This window comes from Anolis sagrei, chromosome 2 (genome assembly GCF_037176765.1).
Source record: "Anolis sagrei isolate rAnoSag1 chromosome 2, rAnoSag1.mat, whole genome shotgun sequence".
In the NCBI taxonomy this organism is placed as follows: domain Eukaryota; kingdom Metazoa; phylum Chordata; class Lepidosauria; order Squamata; family Dactyloidae; genus Anolis; species Anolis sagrei.
This window is the reverse complement of record NC_090022.1, coordinates 24,004,013-24,016,473: the sequence shown is the minus strand read 5'-3', so window position 1 is coordinate 24,016,473 and position 12,461 is coordinate 24,004,013. Positions and strand designations below refer to the sequence as shown.

Sequence of the window (12,461 nt, the reverse complement as noted above, 5' to 3'; positions counted from 1 at the left end):
TGGAAAACACAGTTGAAGGGACTTAAAAAGCCAAAATTTAAAAATGCATTTCAACACATGCACAAAACCACATATACACAAATATCTATACGCACATATATATATACACACACACCACATATATACAGACTGGGCCACAGCAACACATGGCAGGGGATGGCTAGTACACACAATATCTATACACACAAACACACATATACACAAATATGTTCATTTGTGGAATTAACGTAACTCAAAAACCACTGGATGAATTGACACCAAATTTGGACACAAGACACCTGTCAGGCCAACAAGTGACCATCACTCATAAAAACACAACAGAAGAGACTTAAAAAGCCCAAACACAAAAAAATACATTACAACGCATGCACAAAACCATAATACACACAAACACATATATACACACATATATACACACACAAAACACATATACACAGACTGGGCCACACAACGTGTGGCAGGGGATGGCTAGAATATGTATAAATATCTATATATCCAATATCTCCAACTCAGAAGGGTTCTGGGTATATAGGCTAGTAAAATAATATAATATGATAATATAATAAACTTTATTTCTACCCCGCCACCATCTCCCCGATGGGGACTCGGAGGGGCTTTGATGGGGCCAAGCTGGGACAACATAATACAGCAATAAAATCAAAACATATACAGCAAACAACAACAACATTATCAAAATAACATTAAAAGAGAAAAAAAATCATAAGATAAAACATTCCAATAAACACAATCACAGTAAGGATGTCAATGGGCGGGCCACATATTCAGGATAAAAACAGTTAACAAACTACAGGGTTAGTCAAAATGCATAGGCCAATAAGCCATTCAATTGAATGGCTTATTGGCCTATGCATTTTGACTAACCCTGTATAATGAGATAAAATAGGAGCAGAGCATTTATATGGAACTCATAAAACACACAGAGTTGTAAGGCTAAACAACAAACTCCCTGGAGAATGCCTTGATATGACGTCAGAGAGATGTGCACTAAATGGCTCCTGACGTCAGAGTGGACTGAGTGGGGATTCCTAAAGGAGGGGCCCGCTGCCTTCACCCCGCGTGACGTCACTCCCACTGGAGGCAGGCAGGCGGGGAAAGCCCCCTCTGGAGGCTTCAACCAGGAAGGAATGCCCTCTCGCGGGGGTGGATCTGTGTGACGTCAGGGGAGAGAGGGTGGGGATCCCGGGGAAGCCCCTCCCCCGGCGGGGCGGGGCCTGCAGGCGGCGGGAGAAACGCCTCACCCCTCCCCACTCCCCTACCATGGCCGCGCTTTCCCTCCTGCTGATGGTCCCGGCCTTGGGCGGCTTCCTCTTCGCCTTCGGGACCGGCGTGGAGCTGATCCGCTTCGTTTCCCTTCGGGGGCTTCTCCTGCCTGAAGCCACTTCTCCAGCTAGAACCGGTGCGAGTCCGTGGGAGTGGGAAAAAGGGAGGGGGAGGGAGGGGGCATTAGGAATTGTGGGAGTTGAAGTCCAAAACACCTGGAGGGCCCAAGTTGGCCCATACCTCCTTAGAAGTGGATTCAGAGCCACTTGCAGCCTAGAATCATAGAATCCTAGAGTTGGAAGAGACCTCATGGGCCATCCAGTCCAACCCCCTGGCAAGAAGCAGGAATATTGCATTCAAAGCACCCCCGACAGATGGCCATCCAGCCTCTGTTTAAAAGCGTCCAACGACAAAGCCTCCACCACACTCCGGGGCAGAGAGTTCCACTGCTGAACAGCTCTCACAGCCAGGAAGTTCTTCCTAATGTTCAGATGGAATCTCCTTTCCTGTAGTTTGAAGCCATTCAAATCACCCCTGACAGATGGCCATCCAGCCTCTGATTAAAAGCCTCCAAAGAAGGAGCCTCCACCACACTCCAGGGCAGAGAGTTCCACTGCTGAACGACTCTCACAGTTAGGAAGTTCTTCCTCATGTTCAGATGGAATCTCCTTTCTTGTAGTTTGAAGCTATTGTTCCGCGTCCTAGTCTCCAGGGAAGCAGAAAACAAGCTTGCTCCCCCCTCCCTATGACTTCCCTTCACATATTTATACACAGCCCTCATGTCTCCTCTCAGCGTTCTCTTCTGCAGGCTAAACATGCCCAGCTCTTTAAGCCACTCCTCATAGGGTTTGTTTTCCAGACTCTTGATCATTTTAGTCGCCCTCTTTCTGTGGAGACATTCCAGCTTGTCAATATCTCTCTTCAGTTGTGGTGCCCAGAATTGGACACAATTTATTATTATTATTATTATTATTATTATTATTATTATTATTCCAGGTGTGGTCTGACCAAGGCAGAATAGAGGGGGGGGGGGGCATGACTTCCCTGGATTAAGACACTAGACTCCTATTGATGCAGGTTATATTATTTTACAACCATAACCTCCCCATCACAATTGCATGCAAAGGATGGATCACATCCAAATTGTAATTTTCCTGTTGTGCAACACTGTGTACATGTTGCCCACAATGTTTCGTATTGGTTTCGCTTCTCTGTTGATTCTCATTCAAACAGAAATAATTATTAAGACTCATAAGCATCAACACTGTCAAATTAAATGCAGTTTGGTGCCACTTTAACTGCCCTGGCTAGGAGCCCCAGTGGCGCAGTGGGTTAAACCCCTGTGCTGGCAGGACTGAAGACCAACAGGTCGCAGGTTCGAATCCGGGGAGAGGCGGATGAGCTCCCTCTATCAGCTCCAGCTCCTCATGCGGGGACATGAGAGAAGCCTCCCACAAGGATGATAAAAACATCAAATCATCCGGGCATCTCCTGGGTAACATCCTTGCAGACAGACAATTCTCTCATACCAGAAGCGACTTGCAGTTTCTCAAGTCGCTCCTGTCACAATTAAAAAAAAACCTGCCCTGGCTGAACGCTCAATAGGATTTCTAGTTTGGTGAGAGACGGACCAGCTCTCTTTAGCTTTGAAGGCTCAAGGCCTTGTCAAACTACAGCTCCCATTGTTCCATAGGATGGAAGCATGGCAGTTAAAATATCGCTACCCTAAACCAAAGGGATCTTGTCCTTTCCTTAGGCGATCCCTCATAGCTCGAGGATGATGGTCTTCCAGATGTGGTGTCTTGGCGGTGGGTCTGTAGGTGTCTGTGAAGCCCTATTCTTAACCTGCATGTTCTCCTGCAATGAGGATATCGGTTTCCAGATGGAAGGAGGTCCCGGTCTGGGTTGGCTTGACACACCTTCCTCTTGGCACGTTTCTCCCTTTCGCCCTCCATTCATGCCTCTTCAGATTCTGCAGCACTGCTGGTCACAGCTGACCTCCACCTAGAGCGCACAAGGTCCAGAACTTCCCAGTTCTCAATGTGTATGCCACAGTTTTTGAGGATGGCTTTAAGCCCATCTTTAAATCTCTTTTCCTGTCCACCAACATTACGATTCCTGTTCTTGAGTTGGGAGTATAGTAACTGCTTTGGGAGATGGTAATCAGGCATTCAAACAACGTGGCTGGTCCAGTGGATTTGATGGCGGAGAAGCATTGCTTCAATGTTGGTGGTCTTTGCTTCTTCCAGCATGCTGATATTTGTCCGCTTGTCTTCCCAAGAGATTTGTAGGATTTTACGAAGGCAGCGCTGATGGAATCATGCCAGGAGTTGGGTGTGACATCTGTAGACAGTCCACGTCTCGCAGACGTATAGCGGGGTTGGGAGGACTATAGCTCCCTACGGATGTCCCGGTTCTCAAACACTCCCTGCTTCCTTCGGAAGAATGCTGCACTTGCATAGGTAGCATAGTACCTTTGAGACTAAATGAAAGAAGCAGCTTTATAGCCACCAGATCTCTTTGCATGCTGATCATGATCTAGGAACATCTTAATAGCTTTGGACCCTGTGCAACTGAAATACTGGCATAAGTTGTGAGTGTTGTTGAAAGTTTCTCTGCTACAGCTGACAAAGGGAGCTCTCCCTGGATTCGAACCTCCGACCAGTCAATCTTCAGTGCTGCTGGGACAAGGGTTTAACCCATTGTGCCATCGGGACCTCCCCCATGCCTGCTATCAAGCAACTTCTTTGGATGCAGTGCAAAATGTTAATAAATGAGTAAATTAACTGTATTAGGATGTGTCTGCATTATAGAATTAATGTAGTTTGATACCATTTTAACTGCCATGGCTCAATGCTATGGAGTCATGGGAGTTGTAGTTTGGTAAGTTACCACCACTCTTTGACAGAGAGGGCTAAAGACCTGTAAAACTTCCATAATTCCATAGCATTGAGCCATGGCAGGTATGGTGTTGTTAAGCTACATTAACTCTACAGCGTAGACCAGTCAGGAGCAAACTTGGGCCCTCTGGGTGTTTTGGACTTCAATTCCAACAATTCCCAACAGCTTGACTGTTGAAAGTGTGGGAGTTGAAGTCCAAAACACTGGAGGGCCCAAATTTGCCCATGCAAGGTCTAGATGCACCCTAGAAGGTGCTGCCACGTTTCTTTTTTCTGTTTTCACCTTTCCTTCCTTACTAAAGAGATAAAAGACAGTGACAGATGAGAATTCACTCTGCCATCCTTTTCCGAAATTCCTGGCTGCTCAGCAGGCTATGCTTGGCCTCCGCATGATTGTGCTTCTCCTTGCAGATGCTGCCAGTCGACCTCCATGGGGAGCTGCCCTGAGGGACCCCAAGGTCCTGCACCCCCTGACCGTTGACGTGGGCTTGATAGCCCTTTTCATCCTGCAGCACAGCCTTATGGCCACTGACCGTGTGAAACGCTGGACCAACAGCTGCTTTGGAGTCCTACAGAGATCATTCTATGTCTTTTGCACAGCTCTGGCTCTCCAGGTACATTTGGGGTGGCAAAAAAGCGGCTAGTGGGTTTTCCTTGTCAAAAAGATATACGTACACATGAGTTGCAGAAAAACCTCACCGGAAAGTGTGATTTTTGATTTGGCAAATTGCACCTTAACTAGGAGCGGGTCCCGGGTAGATTGCCAAGGCAAACTCTGCAGCTCCAGCTTCAGTCTTTTGCTTCTGGCTCCAATGCTGTCCTCATGAGTTTAATTAGTCAAAACTAAGATGCTGTTGGAGGAGTGGAGAGAGGGTTCCAAAATCTATATAAATAAAAATGTAATGTTCGTTTGTGGGATTAACATAACTCAAAAACCATTGGACAAATTGACACCAAATTTGGACTCAAGACACCTATCAGGCCAACGAGTGACCATCACTCATTAAAAACTCTCGAAAACACAGCAAAAGAGACTCAACAAGCCAAAAAACAAAAATATATATTACAAAACATGTGCAAAACCACATACTGTATATACTCAAGTATAAGTCTAGTTTTTCAACCCATTTATTTAGCCCTCTCGTTTATACTCGAGTCAAGGTTATTTATTATTTTACTCTGTTGTTGTTGTTGTTGTTGTTACATTTATTATTTTACTTTATTATTATTATTATTACACTTATTAATTTACTCTGATATTATTACATTTATTATTTTACTTTATTATTGTTGTTATTATTATTGCATTTATTATTTTACTCTTGTTATTATTACATTTCCATTATTTTACTTTATTATTATTATTACATTTATTATTTTACTCTATTATTATCAGAAGGATACCTAAGCACATTTACACTGAGGAAAGTTAGAGTAATGGTTTACTCAGAGTTGGACAGTCTTATCTTAAATTACAGTTTTATGCAAATATTCAAAAACATTTAACCTACGGATCCCTCAATTAATATAATTTTATTGCTATCTCTCTTTATTTTGAAATTTACCAGTAGCTGCTGCATTTCCCATCCTCGGCTTATATTCGGATCAGTACGTTTTCCCAGTTTTTTGTAGTAAAATTAGGTTCTCGGCTTATATTCGGGTCGAGTATATATAGTTGAGTATATACGGTATATACACACACAAAATATATATACACAGACTGGGCCACAGCAATGTGTGGCAGGGGATGGCTAGTGAACAATAATGAAACAAAGTGATTTAGCCAATGTTTCCAAACTCAACATGTCCAAGAGGTCGGCTTATACTCGAGTATATACGGGTAATTCATGATGTATGAATTGATGTACATTGCCTGTTCAGATGTCCTGTTTGTTTGTTGTTTGTTGTTTGTTTGTGTTGTGTATAATTGATCTGTGTTTGGAAGGAAGTGTAGAATAAAATAAAAAGCAATTACATAAGAAGAAGAGTTCCTAATGCACGTACGGTATATCTTTCTCCCATGTAGTTGCTGATGAGGTACTGGCAGCCAGTCCAGAATGGTCCTGAGCTCTGGAGAACAAGCACCGAGCCTTGGGTCACTTGGGTTCCTCTTATCTGCTTTATCCTACACTTCATTGCCTGGTTGGTCATCTTTAGCATCATCCTCATCTTCGACTATGCAGAACTGATGGGAGTCAAACAGGTAGCTTGTAGTTTTCGTTCTATTATCAAAATTAGTGCCGTAGTTCTTCCTGGCTAAATTATCCAAGCAATGAGATATGCATGTTTGCAAGTGGTCTGGCTCATTCTCCATAAGATGATCGTCCAAATGGTCAAAAAAAGGTTGTAGAACCACTGCTATAGAGGAAATGTTTGTGTGATGTAACTGTATAAGTCCCAGCTCTTTTTGTTGGGCTGCCCCACCTAACAGTCACTTTTCTGTTATTTAAAAAAAAGACAGAGCTTTTATTGTTGTTCATTCGTTCAGTCGTCTCCGACTCTTCATGACCTCATGGACCAGCCCACGCCAGAGCTCCCTGTCGGCCATCACCACCCCCAGCTCCTTCAAGGTCAGTCCAGTCGCTTCAAGGATGCCATCCATCCATCTTGCCCTTGGTCGGCCCCTCTTCCTTTTGCCTTCCACTTTCCCCAGCATCATTGTCTTCTCTAGGCTTTGCTGTCTCCTCATGATGTGGCCAAAGTCCTTCAACTTTGTCTCTAGTATCCTTCCCTCCAATGAGCAGTCGGGCTTTATTTCCTGGAAGATGGACTGGTTGGATCTTCTCGCAGTCCAAGGCACTCTCAGCACTTTCCTCCAACACCACAGCTCAAAAGCATCGATCTTCCTTCGCTCAGCCTTCCCTAAGGTCCAGCTCTCACATCCGTAGGTGACTACAGGGAATACCATGGCTTTGACTAGGCGGATCTTTGTTGCCAGTCTGATGTCTCTACTCTTCACTATTTTATCGAGACTGGACATTGCTCTCCTCCCAAGAAGTAAGCGTCTCCTGATTTCCTGGCCACAGTCTGCATCTGCAGTAATCTTTGCGCCTAGAAATACAAAGTCTGTCACGGCCTCCACATTTTCTCCCTCTATTTTCCAGTTGTCAATCATTCTTGTTGCCATAATCTTGGTTTTTTTTATGTTTAGCTGCAACCCAGCTTTTGCGCTTTCTTCTTTCACCTTGATTAGAAGGCTCCTCAGCTCCTCCTCGCTTTTGTTAGTTTGGATCAATAAGTTTGCCTGCCCCTTTTTGCCTGGGGAAAGGGAGCCATCTTTAGTTTGGGGTTATTACCACCAGGGAATTTTGGAAGCAAGATGTGTCTGTAGTTGGTCTCAGTGAGATCCAGGCTTGGACAAGCCATTTCAAACCAATAACTAACTAGCTAAGTAATCTGGGAACTCATCGGGCTATGCTGGCCTTCCTCCCGTCAGTGACAGTCTGTGGAGTTTCCAGCGCCTTCAGCGAGGTGCCAGGCTTCAATAGGAGGGACCTGCTCTCTCTACCTCCGGCCTGACCACCTTGGGCATTGGGCACCCCAGAGGCCCCTCTACCAGAGAAAGTGAGCAAGGGAAACTTTCATCTGTCCTTCGTCTCCAGACCAACAGCTCCAAGAGCAACCAGTTACCTTCAAACTTTGGACTTTGTTGTGGGGAAATCAAGATAATGCCTGGGTGGAGACAGGCCCAAGACCATTAATAAATCATTATCGTTTCTTGAAAGCAATACTGTGGACGTTGATTCTGTGGGGTTCCTTGCTCAAACAGGAAGGCAATCCAGCATCCCCCAAAGTCTGTAGTGGCTCCCTGTCTCTGGAATACCCTCCCAAAAGAGATTAGGCTAGCCTGATCCATCCTAAAAATACGGATTTTTAAGCAGGCTTTTGGCCTCAAGTAAGCTGAAATGGGCCCATATGAGATTGACAATTTGGCACTTTAGTTGTGATTTGAAGGCAGGTAGTTTTAATGACAGATGGTCTGCATTTTAAACTGAGTTTTTATTTTATTTTATGTGTTGATAGTGGTTGATTTTATGACTTTCATGTGATATCGTTTTTTTACTCATGTACCGTTTATGTTATATACTAGACTTGCAGTGCCTTGTAAGCCGCCCCGAGTCCCTTTTGGGAGATGATGATAGGATATAAATAACGTTTATTATTATTTGAAACACAATAAGATGAGTCCACAGCAAACAAGATCACTCTGCTGGCTGTTGTATTGGATCACATGTCGGACACTTCCCAAGTGTCTAGGACTGTGTGATGTACCGGCAAATAATGCGTGTGGATCCCAGTAAGGTGACCTTTTGCAAATGGTAATTTTGTCAGAGCCGATTGTGTTTAAGTGCAGGCCAAGGTCTTTAAGCACTGCACCCAGTGTGCCGATCACCACTGATCTCCTGTCATTCCACAGGTTTATTACCACTGTTTGGGCATGGGTGATCCTTTGGCGGTGAAGTCCTCCCGGGCTGTCCGCCTTTACGCCCACCTTCGTCACCCTGTCTACCTGGAGTTCCTCCTCATCCTCTGGGCTGTTCCTTGTCTCTCTCTCGACCGACTTCTACTGGCCTTGCTCTTCACCCTTTACTTGACCTGCGCCCACAGCCTTGACAAGCAAGACTACCTTTATCTCCGAGCTCAGCTAGACAAGAAGTTCCAGATCTTCTCCCGTGAAGAGGCGGCCCATGGCACCTTGCTGGCACAAAATGGCCCTTCGGTCCATAAAGACAACTAAATGGGGTGGGTCTGTGGGGAGACAACCCTAGTGTTGGCCTCCCGGAGCTTGTTGCTCTTTGACCTCGCATGCAAAGCACTGAATAATGCACTGTGTCTTACCTTCTTTCCCCTTGTGTGCACTCAGGATTTCATGGCCTAAGAAAACAACCAAACAGTTGTGGTTTCCCAGGTGCCCTTTTATGACTCACTCAGAATATGTACGTATGCAAAGTTTGAGCATTTGTATCCACACTGAAGCATAGGAGGTAGATGCCCACACCATGGCAGGGGGCACTTTAGAAATGGCTATTAAAATCTTGGAAGGAGCCATTGGAAAACTATGGAGGATATATTGGGACCAGAGAATTTTACCTTCCCAAGGAAGGATAAAGAGAGCTTTTGAGGACAGATAGGATAGCTTCTTTTTTTTTGCTGGGTGGCTCTTTTGCATTGGAAAGTTGCTAAACAAACAAAAGTCTTCTCCGTTCCTAGCAAAGTGCTGATTGTTTACAGCACAGCAACTTTTGCAGCATGAGAAAGCAAGGCAAAAAAAGAAGAACTAAGTTTGGATCTTCCCCAATCTTGAGAACTGAAGTGTTCCATTTCAGCCTGAGAGAGCTCATTTTAATTCATAGATAACATGGCTTTTTTAAAATGCTGAAGCACTCTTTTATATTCTAATAAACGTTTACTACGTTTTTACTGCAGGGATTATGCCAAAATGATTTTTAAAGCATGGGATTTTAACTGATAACAATCAACCATTCCTTTAAATATAGATATATATGTATAGAGAGAAAAAGCACGCAGGGTTAGATAATTGGATTTGAAGGGTGTTTTTGTATTTTCCCTGTAAATATATTTCTTCTAATATGGTTCCTCAAATGCATGGTGCTTGGCAAATATAGAGTTAATCACTCAGTCTGAGTTTTCCGGGGTGTATGGCCATATTCCAGAAGCATTCTCTCCTGATGTTTTGCCCACAACTATGGCAAGTATCTTCAGAGGTTGAAAGGTCTGTTGGAAACTAGGCAAGTGGGGTTTATATATCTGTGAAATATCCAGGGTGGGAAAAAGAACTCTTGTCTGTTTGAAGCGGGTGTGAATGTTGCAATTGGTCACCTTGATTAGCATTGAATGGCCTTGCAGTTACAAAGTCTGGCTGCTTCCTGCCTGGAAGTAATCTGGCTGCAGCCCATTGGACTAGTTTGAGTTTTCAAACTGTGTTCAAAGGCAACCCCACATAGAGTGCGTTGCAGTAATCTATTTCGGATGTAACAAGAGCATGGACCACCGTAGCCAGATCAGACTTTCCAACAGACCTCTGAGGATGTTTGCCATAGATGCAGGTGAAACATCAGGAGAGAATACTTCTAGAGTAGTGGTTCGCAACCTGTGGGTCCCTAGGTGTTTTGGCCTACAATTCCCAGAAATCCCAGGCAGTTTACCAGCTGTTGGGGTTTCTGGAAGTTGAAGGCCAAAACATCTGGGGACCCACAGGTTGAGAACCACTGTTCTAGAGCATGGCCAGACAGCCCGAAAAACCTACAACAACCCAACATCTTTAAAGTTCAATGTAAGACTCAGAATGGATGTACTGTCAGCCCCACACATTCACTGGGGTTAGGGTTAGGCACAGGACTCCCTGTGTAAGTGTAAAACCGCAAATATGGAAATTGCTATGTTTTTAACTTGGGGAAACACCTCTCTAGCAATTTATCACAATTCTATTATTACTTCTGCTGAAAGTTGACCATAGAATTGCATTGGAGCACCTAAGGATTCCTAGACAAGTGTTCTCATAGAATCATAGAACTGAATTATAGAATCACAGAGCTGGAAGAGACCCTTCTAGGGCCACCCAGTCCAACCCCCTTCTCTTGATATCTCTAGGTCTTCCAGTGTGACTGGAGGACATTGACCATACAGTGTTCCCTCGCTACTTTGCGGTTCCCTTTTTGCTGTTTCGCAAGTTTTTGCCTCCTGGCAACGATGGAGTGTGGAAGGGGGTTTCACCTTCCCCCTCAGGAGAGAGGCAACCAATCATAAAGCTGGAAGAGACCACAAAGGCCACCCAGTCCAACCCCCTTCTTTTGATATCTCTAGGTCTTCCAGTGTGACTGGAGGACGTTGACCATACAAAGGAGATACAAAGCAGTATGTAAATCACGGCCTTATAGCCTCTTCCTTATAGCTAGCAAAAAAAAAAAAAAAAAGGTGTGCAGTGCCTTTAAACCTCTCCTTGCTTCTGCCTCACCCTTGGAATGCAATATATAGATATATATATAGGTATAGATATAGAGCACCCCAACTTCACAGATTTTCACTTTTGCAGGTGGTCCTGGAACGTAACACCCGCAATAAGTGAGGGAACACTGTAGTCTCACTGGATGACCTAAATTCTTAGAACATTTATAATCATACCCATAAATGATCAAAGCTGCAAAAGTCAAAACTGCAAATATAGAGGAATGACAGGGACTTGGACTCACCAGCCACCACTGCTCTGTTCAGAATTCCTTTCAGGATCTAGACCTGGAAAACCCTTCTATGTTAGAATCATGGTTGCAGCTGGACTGTGCCTAGCTATGGAAGACAATGTCAGCCTTAATTTATGACCCAATGCCTTCAACATCCACTAGTGTGTGTTCTCTTTCAATCTGGCATGCTTTTATTACAGCTTTAAAACATGTAACCCAATGCCAATAAACTTTTTTTTTTAAAAATGTTGTGGGTTGAGTCCTGTGTTATGAAATGATTGTCTATAAACCTCTGCTACTTTTCAGTTTGCTCTATTCTGCATTCAAATTTGAGTATACGTTAGCAATGAAAGATACCAAATTGTTAACTTTTGGAATCTCCAGTCACCATGATAGGAGCAGTAATCTCAGTGAAGAAGCGCAAGTTCTCTTCCCCTGTTTTCAAACATTCATTGGGGTTTATGTTCTTGAAACAATGGTAATAAGCAATCAAGACTCAAAGCTGACCCCAATTCAGTGTTTCTCAACCTGGGGATCAGGACCCCTGGGGGGTCATGGGGGGAGTCAGAGGGGTCACCAAAGACGATCAGTATTTTCTGTTGGTCATGGGGGTTCTGTGTGGGAAGTCTGACCCAATTCTATCATTGGTGGGGTTCAAGGGGCTCTTTAATTGTAGGTGAACTATAAATCCCAGCAACTACAACTCCCAAATGTCAAGGTCTATTTTCCCCAAACTCTACCAGTGTTTAAATTTGAGCGTATTGAGTATTTGTGCCAAGTTTGGTCCAGATCTATCATTGTTTGAGTCCACAGTGCTCTCTGGATGTAGGTGAACTACAATTCCAAAACTCAAGGTCAATGCCCACCAAACCCTTCCAGTATTTTTTGTTGGTCATGGGAGTTCTGTGTGCCAAGTTTGGTTGAATTCCATCATTGGTGGAGCTCAAAATGTTCTTTGATTGTAGGTGAACTATAAATCCCAACTACAGCTCCCAAATAACAAAATCAATCCCCCCCAATCCCCCCCAATTTGGGTGTATCGGTTACTTGTACCCCACCAGTATTCAAACTTGGGCGTATT

The 12,461-nt window shown here is 44.1% G+C and overlaps 1 protein-coding gene across 1 annotated transcript; it reads left to right on the top strand.

Annotated features, from left to right (window-relative positions):
• The first annotated feature begins 1,222 nt into the window (after positions 1 to 1,222).
• On the top strand, positions 1,223 to 11,626 carry NRM (nurim). The gene is made up of 4 exons (XM_060759380.2): positions 1,223 to 1,417; positions 4,593 to 4,795; positions 6,208 to 6,384; positions 8,599 to 11,626. Exons 1-4 carry the CDS (start codon positions 1,279 to 1,281, stop codon positions 8,917 to 8,919), a joined length of 840 nt encoding a protein of 279 aa, XP_060615363.2. The 5' UTR covers positions 1,223 to 1,278; the 3' UTR covers positions 8,920 to 11,626.
• The last annotated feature ends 835 nt before the right edge of the window (positions 11,627 to 12,461 follow it).

What these genes read in the sequence shown, in the direction of transcription:
- NRM (XM_060759380.2), top strand. Translation starts at nt 1,279, where the DNA reads ATGGCCGCGCTTTCCCTCCTGCTGATGGTCCCGGCCTTGGGCGGCTTC. An exon ending in CACTTCTCCAGCTAGAACCG is followed by an intron (nt 1,418 to 4,592) that starts GTGCGAGTCCGT and finishes TTCTCCTTGCAG; the next exon opens with ATGCTGCCAGTCGACCTCCA. An exon ending in GCACAGCTCTGGCTCTCCAG is followed by an intron (nt 4,796 to 6,207) that starts GTACATTTGGGG and finishes TCTCCCATGTAG; the next exon opens with TTGCTGATGAGGTACTGGCA.